The 17508-nt window shown below is 47.5% G+C and overlaps 1 protein-coding gene across 2 annotated transcripts in view; it reads right to left on the bottom strand.

Annotated features, from left to right (window-relative positions):
• Positions 1 to 17508, bottom strand: part of Plxna4 (plexin A4) — a 464905-nt gene that overhangs the window by 87440 nt on the left and 359957 nt on the right. For both annotated transcript variants that reach the window (XM_076566560.1, XM_006991601.4), the window contains exons 6-9: positions 14481 to 14604; positions 13050 to 13203; positions 11750 to 11849; positions 8945 to 9059 (exon numbers count right to left, since the gene is read on the bottom strand). In XM_076566560.1, coding sequence (XP_076422675.1) covers positions 8945 to 9059; positions 11750 to 11849; positions 13050 to 13203; positions 14481 to 14604 — 493 coding nt within the window. The remainder of the gene's footprint in view (positions 1 to 8944; positions 9060 to 11749; positions 11850 to 13049; positions 13204 to 14480; positions 14605 to 17508) is intronic.

Below are 17508 nucleotides of genomic sequence, written 5' to 3'. Positions count from 1 at the left end.
CAGACCCACCTCTGCCTAAGGCCGGGACTGCTTTTCCTCCAAGGAGCTGGGCCTGTGACCACACTTGGTAAGAGAGCCAGGGAGTACTGGTACCTCTCACCTCCACATCTCCAGCAAATATTGCCATCCATGAGCAGGCCCAGGGAACCTGGAATTCTAGACTCCTCTGAACAACCTGACTGGCCCCCTTCCTAAAGGAGAAACTGAGTCAGGGAGAGGCAAAAGAATACCTCAGTGTTAGCAGATGGGTGGACAGCTGAAGAAGCCAACTGTTTGAATCACCACCCTTCCTCCTGTTTATGGAAGAACAGGTTTGGTGAGCAGGACCCTCTCTGAATGGAATCTCTCAGTCAGCTGGAGGGGTGAGACCCAGTTGAACTAGACTGGAACCCTGCTCTGTCCAGGAAATGTCAAGAGCTAAAGCCTTTCTCACTTGTCCCCTGTAAGATTCTCACCAAAGCTTGTTAGGAGTGCTCTAATGAGTCCTGATTAGCAATGGCCCCATAAAGGCCTAGTTTGCATATAAAAAGGTTGGCAGTTCTGAGAGTAAGTTCATTAATAATAATTGGAGAGGCCCAGGGATGGGCTGGACACATCTTCCTCTAAGTAGTGCTGATGTTTGACCCCAGTGCCCCTGCTTAATTGAAATGTAAAATGGCAATTTTCCCCTAGGCAATAAGGCATGAAGAGGCCATCTCCACCACCCTGCCCTTCCTCCCACCCATCATCCCAGACTGACCTGCTTCCTGCTAAGATGCCAGGTGCAAAACCATCTACAGACTCAAACCTCAATGGGAAATCTCAGAGAAGGTACCACAGTCCCCCAGAACTCTGAAGTCCTGTTTCCCCGCCCAGGGGCTTAGGAACTCTGACATCTTGGTCATCGACATTTGGGGTTCCTTAGCTAGAGAGAGATGCTGGGAATTAAGTTATAGAGTCCCTGTCTCCTTCTGCTCGTTTCAGAATCAAGAAGAGTGCACTTGTCATTAGCTGGCGTAAGTCCAGGGAGGAGCAGTCTTCTTCCAAATGTATGTTCTGGAGACTCCATGAGTTAACATGTGCAAGATGGCTGACTCAGAGAGTAAGCATCCAGCAAGTGTTTCCTCTTTCCTTGCCTCCCTCAGCTCCGGCTGGAGTCTGTCCCTCTTCTGTTCCTAGTTTCTACTGCCTGTTCATAGGGCCCATCCATCTAGCCCACTCCCATCTCTCTTCCTTTTCCAGAATTACAGCATCAGTTCTTGGCAGCATATCCCAGCCTCTTGCTGGACCTGACTCATCTCAATACCTTCAAGTGCCTCAGGCATGGGAGAGACAGGTAGGGAGGAACGTCCTCTGTCCATGGCTCTCCTACTGAGAATCCTCTCTCTTAGACTGTTCTGTTCTGGTAGGTAGGATCTTGGAACCTTGAAATGGGTTAGAATGGCATTGCTTGTTGTCTAGCTTCTCTGGGGCTGTGGATTGTGGCCCGGTTATCCGTTGCCTTGCTTCTAATATCCACTTATGAGTAGGTACATACCGTGTTTGTCTTTCTGGCTCTGGGTTACCTCACTCAGTATGATTTTTTTTTAATTCCATCTATTTGCCTCATGTTCCTCCTCCTACAGGAGGTCCCAAGGCTCTAAAGAGATGGGTTCCTGGGAACCATGAGGTAACCACACAGGGAGTCTTATTGACTCCACCTCTGTGCCTCTGAATCTGGTCCCCTGAATCTATCTATCAGGAGAAGTAACATCCTTAAGTTACTTTGTCACATGCTCAGAGACAGGAGACAGACTAGCCAACCACATGGCCAAATCCTCTCTTCATCCACAAAATGAAGATATGGTATGGACTAGATGATTTTTATGGTCCTGGGCCATACTATAAAGGCATACTATAAAATACATATTTGGGCTTTGTCCCTGGTTCCTGGCACAGAGCTTCTAAAACCCTTGGAGTTATGGTGATAGGAACTTTCTGTTGTTCTCAATAAGCCCATTTCAACCATATTTGAGTTTAAGCCAATGAAGAGCTCATCTGAGGATGGGGACTATTTGCTAGCTCACCGAGGGATGAGAGGAACTTCCCAGGGGCTGCAGAAGAGAGAGGAACTAAAAGTTGAGTTCAGTAGCAGTGGCCAGTGGTAGTGGATGTTGGGAGAACCACTCAAGTACACCATTGCAGATCAAATAGAATGCATTTCTGCTCCTCTGATCTTACAACCATTCTCTGGAGTAAGCACGCTGCTGGTTGAAGAGGAGTTAATCAGTCCTGCCTGCATAAAGGGACTGCCATAGGAACCCCACATAAGGAGCTCAGGAGATGCTCACTGGCCACAAGCACGTACTGCTCTTGCAGAGGACTGGAGTCTGGTTCCTAGCGCCCACATCAGGGAGCTCATAACCATATGTACCTCCAGCTTCAACAGATCTGATACCCTCTTCCTGCCTCCTCTGGTATTTGCATGAACGAACGCAAGCACACACAGGCACACACACACACACACAATAAATAAATAAATAAATAAATAAATAAATAAATAAATAAATGAATAAATAAATAAATAAATAAATAAATCTTAAAGAAAAGGAACCTTCCATGAAAGAGTTCCTGGAACTTTCTAGTTGGCGAACAGATGGCAGGACCTGAGAGGGTGTACACCTGAAGCAGGACCTTGTTCCCACAGACCTCATTCCTCACAGCTTTCACTAGCTCCTCATCTGCATCTTTTGTACAATCCTTTCTAATAAGCCAGAAAATGTAAATAAATGTTTCTCTGAGAGCTGTGACCCATTGCAACAAAGTATCAAATGTGAGGAAGCCCAGGTTATAGACAGCTGGTCAGACCCATAGGTGACCATGTCTTGTGATTTGTGACTGGCATCCTAAATGGGGGTGAGCCCTCTAAAGTGTGGGATCTGACACTAACTCCAAGCAGATAGCACCAGAATCGAAGGAAACTGTAGGCTTCCTAGCTGGTGTCTGAGGAAGATTAGAGAACAGCTTAGTAAGGAAGGAAAAGTGACCCATGTGGCGTCATGAATGTGACCTATGGAGAAGAATGGCTTGCTTTCCTTTCTGTCCTAGCTCTATTATTAGCCTAATAGATGATCTGGGACTCATCAATAGACTCTTTTTGAAGCTCATTTTTTTCCATCTCTACAATAGGAATAGCAATATCTCCTCAAGAAAAATGGAAAACAAAGAATAATCTCTCTCTCTCTCTCTCTCTCTCTCTCTCTCTCTCTCTCTCTCTCTCTCTCTCTCTCTCTCTCTCTCATACACACACACAGCATGCACACGTACACACACATACACATACAGCATAATCAAACCTATTTCTTTACATGCTAACTTCAAAAAATTAAAAAACAAAAACACAGTATCTACTTAGTTTAAAATGTGGTATCTAAAATACCAATCAACTGAATGAATGAAGAATCAGCAAGGGTGACAGGAGACTTTACATGGAGATATGGTTATCAGCAGGGAAGTATTTTATTATTTTAATCACTGGTATTTTTCGGCCTGGTATCTCCTAGCACTGGACACCGGATCTGGTAGTCATTCTGTGCTCCTGTTGCAGTTCTAGCTGATGTGGTTAACTTGGCGCAGGGATTCAGTCCCTACCCCCATCACACATACTTTCCCATGTGCTATCTTGTTTTGTAACACGACTCATGTCATCATCCTGATATTTCAATGAAGACGATTCAAATAAGCAGTAACCTCAGTACTCACAAATGGTGAGTCAGTATTTTCTTCTGCTCATCTTATTTTCAGCCACAGATGATTATCTAACCCCACACTGATTCCCTCCAAAACATTCTGCCCTCTCTTTTCAAAGCAGGTATTTCTCTGAACCGTCATTTGAAAGGGGCCAACTCTTGCAGAATAGAAAACACCTGTATTTGACAAGATTATGTGGAGACGTGAATGCATGCAGTAAGAAATAGTCTCCCTTGGAGGCTGTTTCACCCTGTGGCTACATTCTACAGTTGTAAGAATAGACCAAAGATATGGAGGGACAGTGGCTTGAGGCACAAGCAAATATTTAATAGCTTGAAATTCTGGAGGTGGATCCGGATGATTCCGGGTCCACAGGCTGGCCCCTTGTATATTGCAGTGTTCACTTAAATGCACACAAATGAGGGTGGGTTACCGAGTGCCGGGAGCAAAGGCAATGTAGGAAAGCCATGGAGCTGCCTTTCCATCCACTTTGTCCAGCTTGCCAGTGGCTCCTTTGGGCAGAGGCTTCATAGCATATTTAAATAATTGAACAAGGACATAAAGAATGCTCCTGGCTGGGAGAGAGAACACTGCCTTCAGGGCTGGGGCTGCCTGGGACTGCCTGGAGGGCTGAGGGACAGGCTTGTAGATTTACAGCCCCTGATGTATTTGCAAGATGAAAGCTCTGTTTCACCCAGTTGTTACAGTGAAATTGGGAGAATGCAAAGCTCTTGGGGACAGCCGGTCTAGAGTGTCTAAGGAAAGCATGATTTGCAGGTCACTTCTTCTCCCCCAATACTACTTCAGCCCCCTCCTGGCATCAATTCTAAACAGGAGCCAGCCCCAGTAGCCCTAACAACTCCCCAAATTTATACTCACCTTCTCAGACCCCTGATGCTCAATACAAAGATGTAATGCATCATATATTTTCTTGCTGTTCCCCAAGTTTATAATGCCATTAGCATGATCTACGATGGGCTGGTTTATGGAGAGAGCGAAGTAATAATACAGAAAGGAAATACCCATAACCCCAAGGGGGAGGGGCAGGTGAGATTGATGGAAAGTGCAGTTGTCTGGAGAAATGGCAGCCCAGTAATTGAATACCTGAAAGGGGGATGTGTGCATGGGTTGGAAACAAGTTTTTGAGCTGGGTTTGGCTTTGTTTTCTCAGGGGAGGGTTAAAGGCATAGTGGGAGTGGGTCCTAGGAATTAAAGCAGAATCACTGACGGTGGGGATAGCCTAATTTCTCTCCAAAATCAAGCCTGGGATAAATGCCTTTGGCCTTTATCTCTAAGGGTGGATTTCATTCAGAACCAGGGACAAGCAGCAGTCTAGGATTCTTCCTTTCTGGTTCTGTAGTTCTAGCTTGAACTTGACCTTTAGAGTCCCAGAGTTCATCATGTCTGTCCTAGTGTAGGACATCTTGGAGGCATCAGGGTAGCAGCGGATGTTGGGAGAACCTTTCAAGGACACCATTGCAGATCAAATAGAATGCATTTCTCCTCCTCTGATCTTACTACCGTTCTCTGGAGTGAGCACACTGGCTAAACGTGAGGAGGAGGAGGAGTGTCCAGAACCTCCCTTCTGAGATCGTTCCCCTGGGAACCACCCATGTATCTGTAACTTTCCTAGCTTGGTGCCTGGAGAGCACAGCTTCAGCGGTGGTTCACTTTGATTTTTCAGCTCCGATGAGAACCCACAGTGCAACAGCTCATTGTGGACCACCTCTTGCCAGTGGATGTGTTCTCTATAGCAGCTCGTCTTAATCATCGCTACCAAGGGTGTTGGCTAGATGGATCTGTTCAGGTGAGGCTGTGGAGGAGCCAGCAACTCTGTGCGGTGCACACAAGGACAGGGGCTCCTGCAGCTCTGGTGATGGCTGTCCAGCCGAAAGGCCATTCCAGGAGATGGCAGGAAGCCTTGTGGACACTAAGGGAGGAGGACTGGGAGCAAGCAGGGAGACACGGCCACCCTAGCATGCTGTCACCTCATCTCTCCTCTCCCTTTCTATCTGCGCCCAGGTTCTGGCAGCCGATCTAAGGGTCTACGTTGTTATCACAATGCCATCATTAGTTGAAACAAAACCATCCCTTGTAACTGGGATATAGTTACTATAAACGACATATGTTACTGGGCATTCTATTTCTAATCATTGTAATTATGCCTGAATACTTGCTGTTCATAACACAACTACAATGGTCCACCAGTTCGCCATTCCAGACCAATAACTTCGCCTGAACGTGCTCTTTGTTCCGAGGGAAAGAAGTAATTCAACACCCCTGGTGATAGCCAGGGAAGCCAGGGTTGAAACTGGAAGAGGCAGGATGAAAGCATTCCTGGGGATACAAGATGGGGCAGCCCAGATGAAAAGCCACCTGGCAGCCTCCCTCGTGGCTAAACAAAAGGACCCTCTCTGCATAGCCTCACGGGTAAAGGGGAGTGTGAACCTGAGGGCTTTGAGAAGAATCACTGTGGTCTGAGCCTCACCAGCATTCCCAGAGAGTCTGGGCCCAGGTGTCTAGAGGAACTTCAGGCTCTAAGACCAGGAGACACCCAGTCAGATGCCATTTGGAGCTCTAAGCCTTGACTGGACATTGACTGGGTACTCATTCTATAAGAACATTCATTGCACCCTTGCCCTGTGAGAACAGTTCTTGGCTGTGATTTCTCTTAAGTGCACTCAAGCTCGTATTTATCTGCAAGTACGGAAACCTAGAGGTCGTGTAGGCCAGTGGTGTCCTATCAAATGCAGATCTGAAGATCTCATTATATGCTTTTAAGCCTCAGAAACTTAAGCACAAAGGCTCTAGGGCACCGTGAGATAACTGGCTTCACAGCCGCTGTAGGCTGGGGCTGGAATGCCCCACTAAAGCCTATGTTCTTAAGGCTTATTCCCCAGAATGATGCTACAGGGAGCTGGCAGTGGGAACTTGAAGGGAGGTTTTACTGGAAAGTCTTAGGTCACTGGGGGTGTGTCCTTGAAGGGAATTGTGGGGCTTGGTCCATTTCTTTTCTTTTCTTTCTTTTCTTTTTTTAACTCTTTGACCGTCATGAAGTAAGGTGCCTTCCAGCAGGTCTGAAAGGAAACAGGTCCTTCCAAACATAGATTAAAAACTCCAAAACCATGGGCCAAAATAGACCTTTGCTCTTGTTTTGGTTGTTTTTAATTTTTTCTTTTATTTTTATTTTTTTAGATTATAATATATCTTAACTATATCATTTCCCCCTTCCCTTTCCTCTCTCCAAGTCCTCAAAATACCCCTTCCTTGCTCTCTTTCAAGTTCATGGCTTTTTTTCATTAATTGTTGTTACATGCATATAAATTTTCCTTAATATAACGTGCTCGGTCTGAATATGTTACTCATGTGTGTTTTCAGGGCTGACCTTTCGGCACTGGAAAACCAATTGGTGTGCTCTTCCGGGGGAGATTCTTTCTCCCACTCTCAGCGTTCCTTGGTTGTCTGTAATTCTTTGTGTGGGGTTGAGGCCTCAGGAGTAGGTTTATCCCCATCCACTTTGGCATGTCTGCTGTCCTTGTTCAGCTCATGTCTAGGCAGTCATGTTGGTGACACTCTGGGAGAAGTTTCTGACTTTCCTAGGAGACCGTCTCACAGCAAACTTCCCAGTCCTTTGGCTTTTGAAGTCTTTCTGCACCAACTTTGCCTCTTTTTAAGTTGTTTTATCTCAGGCATTTGCAATAACATCAGAAAGCCAACCATCACAACAGCAGAAGTTTAGATGGCTAGCTGTGAATAACTTCTCTGGCATTGGATAAAAAACACCAATGACCAAGCTCTCTTTCTGTTGCATACTTTCCCTTTGTATCCTTTTATTCCTGCTATAGTTGTGTTGGAAAACAAACAAACAAAAAGCCAATGGCTTTTTAAAAAATGCTACATTTACACTAGGAGGCAGAGATTCTGTTTTGAGTTCTGGAAACAATGGTCTTCTCTCACTGAACCCAAAAAGCTAGACTTAGTCAATAGTTCACAAATGTTTATTTGCTTAGTTCCTGTTAGGTACATCCACTAGGAAGATGTTGCCACAGCAACCGCATAAGGTAATCAACTTAGCCTCTTCCTCTATGCTCATTTCAAAATGGCCCTGGGACCAGAAACAAACTCTTAGAAATTCTTTCTCTTAAAATAAGCAGAAATCTAAGACAAAGAAGAGCCCAAGTTCATCCCATGTGATACTGTAGTAGGGAGAAATGAAGATTCTGAGTTACACTGGCCTCTCAGACTCCAGGGGCTTGGTTACCACGCCCAGCTTATGGAAAACAGAAAGAATTGAAGGGCAATGACAATGGCTGGATCTGTCTCCATGCCCTTGTAGTTAGCCATGGTCCTCAAAGCCTGTTCCTTTCTCAGGAGCCTGCTATCCAGTCCCCGGAGCAGCCATGGATCCCCAGCAGATTCTGACAAAGCCAGGCCTGAACAGGCCTTGTACTTGGAAGCACCATCTCTCACAGACAGCCCACCATTGTTCTGGGAAACCTGCTAGCTCTCACTTTGCTCTCTTTTGGTTCTTTTAACCTTTCTTTCTAAGCATCGAAGGCAACCTTGCCACAAGAGAACAGGAAAGAAAACGAGCAAGATAGCGAAGCAATTGCAAGCCTCCTCCGAGGTAAGGGAGCAGTGGGAGGCGTTTGCAACCCCCAAAGTCCATTGCTTTTGTTCTCTGTCTGTCTTGGGCCTTTCTGTTGCCAAACCTTGGTCAGGTTCACTATTCTGAGAGCAGGAGAAACCCTGAAAGTCACTTTGTCTGACTTCTATCATGTTCCGGGCAGATTTCAGATGGGCGTTTCCTGGAGCCTTGACCCCTGACCTTAAGGGGGTCGATCTACCCTTCTGCCCCTGTCCTCAAGATCAAGACCCAGCCATGTAGATGAGACTATCAGCCTTTTCCAGCTTTTCATGCCACAGTGGCCCACTGGCTGCCTGACTCTTCATGTTAATTCCATTTATATTAGACAAAGGTAAGAACTCACACATACATACTTACACTCACACATTTGTACCTGAACCTCCCAGCTGAGCCAGAACCATGGCGTCAATGCAGAGCTGAGCTCATCTACTGCTTTCATACTTTCATACAGTGTGCCTGAAGAGTCAAGGTTAGGGAGGAAAGAAGAAATCTGGGATCTTTTCTTGGTTTTCCCTCTCAAGAGAAGGGCCACACATGTGTTCTGTGCTTACAAGCAGCGCCTCTCACCATCGCGCTGCTGGGACCTACCTCGGGCAGCTTCACTCGGCCTTCCTGGAAGGAGCATGTGTTGGGATCGTGGGTGCAAACGTGTCGGTATTTACACCAGTGGCAGCGGTATGGGCTCTCCACGCAGGACAGACATCTGGGCACAGAGGAGAAGCACACATCTTAGAACTTCAGCCCAAGCACCCACATCTCTAGACTCTAGCAGAACATTTTGCTAGAAAGGGAGATAACCCTTGAATGATGAGCAAAGGCAGACCTCATACAAATCCACACTTCTCTTCTCAAGGCCTCAGGGAATGAGCTCCTCACTCAGAGCTGGAACCCATTTCCTCCAAGGCCTGGTGAGCCTCCCTCTACCTCCATTGGTCAACATGGTCCTTTGCTAAATAGGAGATCAATAAAGATTGGAGTCTATAGGAACTAAGACAACCCCCAAATCGGGTTTTAATTCAGATTGCCTCCAAGTCTTACTGGTAAGGGCATGCACCAATGATGCTCTGATAACAATGGAAGCTATCAAGGTTCCAGTCTCCACACTGTGTGTCCTGGCACAGTTGCCAACCCCACCCTTTACCTTCAGGAAATAGGCAACTTTGTAAGAGCCAACCTTATGTTGCTTAAAAACCCAACATGGTTCCCTATTGTCACAAGCTCAAAGGCCTTGCCACACAGGCAGAGCTGCCCCGAGCGCCACCCTTCTCACAAGGGTCTGGTGCTGCTACCTTGAGCAGGCCTCATGCTCTCCACAGGCTGTTCTACCATCTGTCAGAGCTTTCTGTTTTCCTCCACTTGACCAATCTTTGGCCAAAGGAGAGTTGGTCCCTCTGGGCCCTCACTTTGTAAACCTCTGTGCAGGGATACTCCTAACTGCTTGGTGTTCTATTTCATCATTAAACATCAAGTTCTTCCATGAGGCTACTAGGCTGCAAACCTCGACCAAGCAATTGGGCAGGTATTGGTTCCAGTGGAGGGCAGGGCCTGAGTGCTGGGGTCTTATTAATTTGTGAATCCTCTATCTGATGAGTAACACTGTAGATGAGATGGAAACATCACACCTAATTGAATTTCTTACTCTGCTTTTCTAGGGGCAATAAGGGAGGAAGGGAATATGCCACTCAGAGGTGAGGTCATAGGCAACTCAATGACAAGAAGTAATTCTGATATTGAAGCAGCCAGCTCTGGCTGGGCAGGATAGATGCTTCCTTCCTTGAGGTCCCAAAGTAAGCTAAGCTCTAGTCTCACAGACACCCTACATGACCCTTAACGTTTTTTTTTATCATATTAGAGTCCCCTAAATGTCATGTTACATACCTACCCTGTAAAGAGAGGAATGATAACAGTATGTTAAAGCAAACAGGAATGTTGGAGGTTCAGGCCATGTGTTTTCCAAACTCTCTCTATGGAATCCTAAAGGTTCTACAGAGGTCCTTTGGAGACTATATACAGTCTCATGGGGCTCCTAGATAGAGGGGCTCCTGGCCTCATAATTCCCCCAATAAACAGCCTCTTCTTCCATCTGTTCTGCATACTGGACTTCCATACCTAATTTTAGTTTCTATGGTAAGGAAAATTAAAATTGTACATCTCCAATCTGGTTCAATCTCATCCTTTCATGGAGGAAATAGCAACATAGCCGTAGGAAAAGGCAAGAGTACTACCTAGTCAACGAGCCACATGGGCTTCTAAAGGTTGCCTTGCAATGGCTTTTCCGCCTTAGAGCCATCCTGTGAGAGTCAAGTCTGCTGTACAGTCAGCAACAGCAGTGTCCCAACCAGGGACTGCTCCGATAGGACAGTGCTCCTGGGGTGTCATGTTGCAATTCGAATGTGAAATGTCCCCACAGGATCCTCTGCTTGAACTCTCGGTCCCTGGTTGGTGGTACTGTTTTGGGAAATTTGTGCAATCTCAGGGACTGTGACCTAGGTAGCAGAAAAGGGTCACCGGAAACAGGCCTTGAAGATGCCCACTTCTGGTTTTGGCCTGACTGTTCTGCTTTCTGACTTGCCAAGATGCAAGAAGCCATTCTACAAGCTCTCACTGCTGCAGACAAACCGCCATGATGTCCCCACCATGATGGGCTGTATGCTGTGAATCATGAGCCATAGTCAACTTTCCCTCCCCTAGATGACTTTCACCAAGTATTCTGTCACAGCGATTAGGAAATTAACTAACACAGGCCAGTCACTAACTATTGTGGTGCCAGTACCTTTAGGTCTCCTTTTATAGAGGACACTAGTGCACAGAATGGTCAAATCCTCCAGCTAATCTGCTGCCCATGATTACTATTTAGAGGTGGGAGATGCCAAAGCCAAACAAAGCCAGAGTCGGGTTTCTGTATCTCCATAGCAGGGCCTCAGCCGCTCTCTCTTTTGACTTTCCTTTTGCACTTATCAGTCTATGTGAGTCCTGACCCAGTTTATAGGGTGGGGCATTTAGTTGACTTGCTCAACCACCTGACCTCTCCTGGATACGTGTAAAGGCTGCCCTCCCTTCTCTGGTCCCTCCTCTGTGTAGGTGTGAACTGCTGTCCTTCAGGTGAGCTACATCACCCCTAGCAGAATGGTGGGAAGGGAATCAGACTTCTGCCAGGGAAGATGCACAGGCTAGGGGTTTGCAGGGCTCACACCATAGGCTCTCACTTTTGTCTTTTTCTAGGCTCTTTCCATTCACCCTATCAGTACAGGAGAGAGGCCCTTCTTCTAGCATTAAGGAGGCCTCCTTGGAAGCCTCCGTACAATGATCCCTTGAAATTGTCGCGGGGTCTTCTGATCTCTGAGTGAGCCTTGGCCTTAGGGACAGCAGGCTGAGAAGAGCCAGGGCACTTACGAGTTGTGGACGCTGCAGTTGTAGAAGACAAAGCTGGTGCTGGCGAAGGTCACGCCCGTCTCCTTTGACTTGAGTTGCAGCTGGACGACATGATGGTCTCCTATAAGGTAGAGCCCACCATCGGGGCCCGGGGAAGTTCAGGACCCAAGCCAAAGGCCCGAGAGCAGAAATGCACTCTAGGAAAGAGAGCCTGCTCCTCTGGGACACTGTCAGGCTTCCTAGGCCCCCGAGTCAGCAAGGTTCAATTCCAGGATGAACCTACCCCGCTCCCCACGCCCGCCCCCCACAAGTTATGTTTGGTGTCTCTTCTCTGTTATGTCACTGGACCCCCAGTCACTTATCTTGAGCTCATGGGCACACACACACTCACATGCTGTGTCTAAATGCCTCTCAGAATCACAAACAGTGATGAGTAGCCAAGGAGGAAAAAAAATGTACGATCCAAGGAAAGCTGTTGCCCGTGGCACAAAGTGGCACTGCATATATGTGTAAATATGTGCACCTGACCTCTGTGCAGAGAGACCTAGGCCTGATACTATTTCCTCTGGGGGACTTGGCTCCAGAGGGGTGAGGGGTATAAGACCCCTCAGCTGGCGCCACAGAGGCATTGGAGCCCATGTTTAATTCACAGCCCTGACCCTGGACCCCACTTCCAGCCTTGTTCTCTGCCTTCCCCGGGAGCCTCATTAATCAATCAGCTCTGAATAAATGTGACAAGCCCAAATGGGAGGGACAACACGGAATCAATCTGCCTAGGCCAGCCTGTCCCTCACCAGTGTCAAGCCTGTGTCTACTCATATCCTTCCCAACAGAGTTGGTTCCAAGCAACAGGCAGCTGTGTGTGGGGGACAAAGTGCTCTAGAGTCAGGGACCTAATCATGTGACTGTGAACGAAGGGTTATGGAACCACTGGACCTGCCCCATCACACCCTTGCTTCTGGCTAGCATCCCTCTTCCCCAGTCCCCGCCCCCCAAGGCAGCTGAAACAAGAACACCACCAATATACACCACTGCTCTTCTGGCCTGGCCTCTATCTACCGTCTCTGTCACTTCTCCTCATCTAGGATGAGGTAGACGGTCGGTTGCTAAGCTGGGGCTGAGACAGAAGGGTAGTAGCAGTCAGTTTCCAAGGGTAAAAGAGGAAAAGCTCACCTCTACCCCTTTCAACCGTCAGCCCACTCCCTTGGACTTATCCCTGCCCCTAGGCTCCCTCAATCCCCCACATCTGTCATGAGTTCTGCTACCCAGGCACAGTGAAGAGTCTGCCATCCAACTTTGCCTCCTGGGACCGCTTGCTCACCATTTTCTGTGATGATGCGGGGCACCTCCTTGGCTGCAGGGGAGTAGCACTGGATCTGATTGCCTATTACCAGCCCATCCATCTCTGACAGATCCTCAAAGGTACAGTTGACACCTGCTGACAGCTCCGGGACATTGTATGTCTCTAGAACCAGCTGTGAACAGGCCAGCCAGGCAGGGGGAAAGAGGAGAGGAGGGGGAATGGGGAACAGAAGGAAGAAAGGCAGCAGGCCGAGAAAGAGACAGACAAAGGAGAATTATTACCATAGATCAGTTTGTTACAAGAGTGGTGTAGAGAAGGCAGTGGGAGGCAGAGGCAGAGACTAAAGAAACCCACTAGGATCTGAATGGATTTGGCCCCAGAAAGCGGGAATGCTTAGGGGATTTGTGTGCTAGAAGAATTCTGAGCAGGACCAGGTTGGCTGATAGGCCACCTCTTCCATTTGGTAAAATGAGAACACTAATGACCACATGCTTAGTGCTAGAACTCAGAAGTCTGTAAATCATTCTCCTGATGGACCCACATTGGCCTCCTTTGTAGATAAAGGGATCATTCCCAACACTCATTGCTGCATGGTCTTAGTCTATCATTCTGTATTTACTTGCATGCCAATTAATCCCAAAGTGGCTATGGATATTTAGGCACACCCATGGCATATTTTAGGTTATAATAAAATATTATGCTTTTTTATGTTTGGTAATATAATGCTATTTTCCTGCAAATATATATTTTGAGCATATCCCCCACGCTCCACCACTCTCCCCATTTCCATCTCTCACTCTCTGGTTAGTCCCACTTCCCCTCTTTTTATAGCTCCCACTTTTATGTCATATATAAATATATGATTTTATGTCTCTATAAAATCTAGGACCCACAAATGAGAGAAACATGGTATTTGTCTCTCTGAGACAGATCTAAATTCAGTTAATAGTATCTTGTTGCACCCATTTTTCAGCAAATGGCATGGATTTGCTCTTCTTTATGACTGGAAACATCAGTGTTCAAGTATCACATAGGAGTGAGTACTATATCTGGGTCATATGGGAGGGTCTGCTTTTTTTTTTTTTTTTTTTTTTTTTTTTTTTTTTTTTAGGAACCTCTGCACTCGTTTCCATAGCACCTAGACTAGCTTGAATTGCTACCAGCATTTTGTTTTTATTTGTTTTCTTAACGACTGCCATACTGACTGGAGTGAGATGGAATTTCAGTGTGGCCTTAATTTGCGTTCCTTGATCACCTTTGATATGGTCACTTCCTTGTGGAAGTGGAACCTTTTCTTCACTATTCTTGCCCATGCCACCTTTCTTGGGTTCCCAGTAGACACTTCCTTCACTAACATCTCCGACCCTGACCTAGAGCTGCTCCCAAGAGGCCTTGGTGCTTTCTGTTGGGGCAGAGTTCTTCCCTGGATTCTGACCTCCCCTCCCTTACCAGCACATTGTACTGAGAGACAGAGATGTTGTTGGGATGGACTGTCAGCCGGACACACTGCTTCATCTCTGAGGCAAACCTTCGGGGTTCCCTGGAGCGCTCACACCGTTCCTTCCGGGTGCACCTGGGAAGGACACACAAGGATCATCAATGGCCCAGAAAGGGACTGCCATACCCAGAAGCTCTTGGGCCTGTCTGAATTTGGGCCTTGGGCCTAAAGTGCTCACTTCCCTTCCTCTTCAAGCTTCTATCATGCTCAGCTTTGGAAAAGGCAGCAATTCCCCTCACCTTCAGAGGCACCCGAGGAGTCACACAGTCTTGTCCAGTCTACTCTCTGCTCATCCACAGCCTCTGACACCCTCCACCCCCTTTTTTTGCAAACCTCACTTCTCCCCATGTATGTGTACACTACATGATACATATTGTATTGCTTTTGTACACCCAGGTCTGTCCGGGTTTCCGTGTCTGTCTAATTCCTGTCCAATTCCATCTAGATCTACAGACAGACTAGTTTAGCTGTTTTGTAACTGCAGTCCTCCTGCCTCAACCCCAGGCAGATATGAAATTCCTCCTTATTTCCTCCATAGCATCCTGGAGTTTCTCACAGTCTAGAAATTCTTGTTTTTTTTTTTTTTTGGTTTTTCGAGACAGGGTTTCTCTGTGTAGCTTTGCACCTCTTCTGGAACTTGCTCTGTAGACCAGGCTAGCCTCAAACTCACAGAGATCCGCCTGGCTCTGCCTCCTGAGTGCTGGGATTAAAGGCGTGCGCCACCACTGCCCAGCTAGAACTTCTTGTTTTATGATGGTTATTGGGCTAAAAGTAACCCTCTCCTACTGAGTGGGAGCTTCTCAAGAGATGAAACATTGAGAAGAGAGGTCTTAATGCTTCTCTTACGTCCTTAAGGCTCTATCTAGACATTGCCTCTCCACCACTCCTCCTAGGCTCAGAAGAAAGCACCCGACTATCATCCATAGTTGTTGGACAAACCTGAACTCCCTGGGATGAATTCAAGGGACCCCAAGCCAGAAGGATGAGGTCAGGAGTAAGTCTGGGGGTCCCCATGGCATTCTCTGGCGGCTCGAGCAAACCACTGGCAACCAGAGTGTCTGCCTCTAAGTCTTGGGAGTTAATTTACCAGGCCAGCTCCTCGGCAAGGACTCCATTACCGTCAGCCATTAGGCTAATATTATGGACTTTTCCAGAGTGTCTGAGCTGACATCGCTATTAATAGTGTTATTACGCCCATTAACAGTGGACCCAGAGAACTGGTACAGCTTCAATTATTCACTGACTCCCCAACTTTGAAGTTCCTATTTCCAAGAGCAATCAGTAGGTCTAAAAAGAGTGTCTTTGATTAAATTATGAAGGGGGGGGCAGGGGTGAAGCTGCTTCCAGGCCAAACAGCACCGGAAGTTACTAAATAGAACAGAGCTCTCTCTCTCTCCCAGGTTGGGGGAGGAGGCATAGGTGGGAACACATCTGACTTGGGCTGTTTGCTGTTACCCAGATTCCTAGGGCTGCATCTCACCACAGTCCTAGAAAATACAGGATACAAGAAGCCACGTGTGATTTACAGCTTTGAGCATCTAGGCCAAATGCTTAATCTCTTGGTGTGTCAGTCTTTTCTTCTATAAAATGGGAACAACGTGGTATCACACAGCTGGAGTTTCCTGAAGATTCCACGAGACAGTGTGTGCTAAGCAGTTAGAACTGTGCATAGCTTAGAGAGGGGTGTCAACAGTGTCAGCCAGTGTCACCCCACCACTCCCCTAACTTCCTCAGCCCACGGCCCTAAACTGCAGCTGCTGTGGACCGGTTCCTTGGCACATCAAAGGAAGAAGGGCTAAAGGCCCAGGGAGGCTCAGCACCAGGAAGGGCAGGACAGTGACAGCATGCTGCCTACCGGTGGGGTGGTTAGAGCGTCCTTTCCTTAACAGCTGGCGAAAGTGTGTCCAGAACTGAGCTCTGTCTCATTGGAAGGTTAAGTTTAAGGTCAGAACCAGGGATGTTTTGACATTTCTAGCATCCTGCATGGTTCAGGAGTGTGGAGGCTGCGAATGTCCAAAACCACAGACAACTGACCTTAAATGGGACGGGATGATGGCAGGGAAGGGCCACGACTTCTGTGTCTTATGGGGTCCATCAAGATAACAGTCTTTAGCCTTTTGAGAATGTGGTTTTCAAGTGGCTCATGCCAGAGTTAGAGAATATAAACAGGGCTCATTTCTGGTCCTAGAAGAGCCCCTGGATTGCTTCCCACCAAGGGCTCCAGTACTTGGGAAAGCAGCGCTCTCCACCGGGCAGTAGAGGCAGCAGGGTCCGTCTTCATCCATTTCATCCACTTCCTAGGTCGGGGAATGGGTGCTTATGTAGGCTCACAAAAAGGCATGAGTTTTCAGGCATTTGTCTCTGTCATCCCCACAGTGGCCTCTGCCCCAAACACAGATACGCAGGTGACCAGCAGGCCCCAAGGGGACCCACCTCCCTCAGCCCGTGAGTTAAGGTCTTCTTTGCTGAGCTGCCTTTCTTCCCTTTCTCACCCCACTTCCTGTGCACTGGGCCCATACAGCCCTAGACCAGAGGTTCTGTGAGCTCTAGGGAGAAAGGCCCTGGGCCCCTGCAAGGGGTTATTATTCAAGCCAGTGGTTCCAATGAGATTATCCTCTCTAATGAAGCAGTTACCTCCGCCCTCCCCTAAGCCTGAACTTTCACTGCTGGAGAATTCCCAGCCAAGTGGAAAATTAGAAGGGAAAGGAATGGAGAAGGAAGGGGGTTGAGGGAGAGGGTAGGGGAGAGGGGGTGATTAAGTTTAGTAGAAATTAATTCCTAAACACACACAGAGAAATATTAACTCCCAAGGGCTGCTGGCCAAGCAAACAGATTTCAGCATGGAGACCAGGCTCTCTGATGGGGCGGCTCAGGTAAGCCTCCCAGCCAGAGGGATCATAGCTGGGCTGTCTCCCCCAGACCCCCTGGAGTGGGTCCACAGGGCCCAGAAATCAGAAATCTCCCATCCTCAGCACTCTC

This window comes from Peromyscus maniculatus, chromosome 3, assembly GCF_049852395.1.
Source record: "Peromyscus maniculatus bairdii isolate BWxNUB_F1_BW_parent chromosome 3, HU_Pman_BW_mat_3.1, whole genome shotgun sequence".
Classification (NCBI taxonomy): domain Eukaryota; kingdom Metazoa; phylum Chordata; class Mammalia; order Rodentia; family Cricetidae; genus Peromyscus; species Peromyscus maniculatus.
Note: the sequence above shows the minus strand (reverse complement) of the source record. Positions and strands in the feature narration are given on the sequence as shown.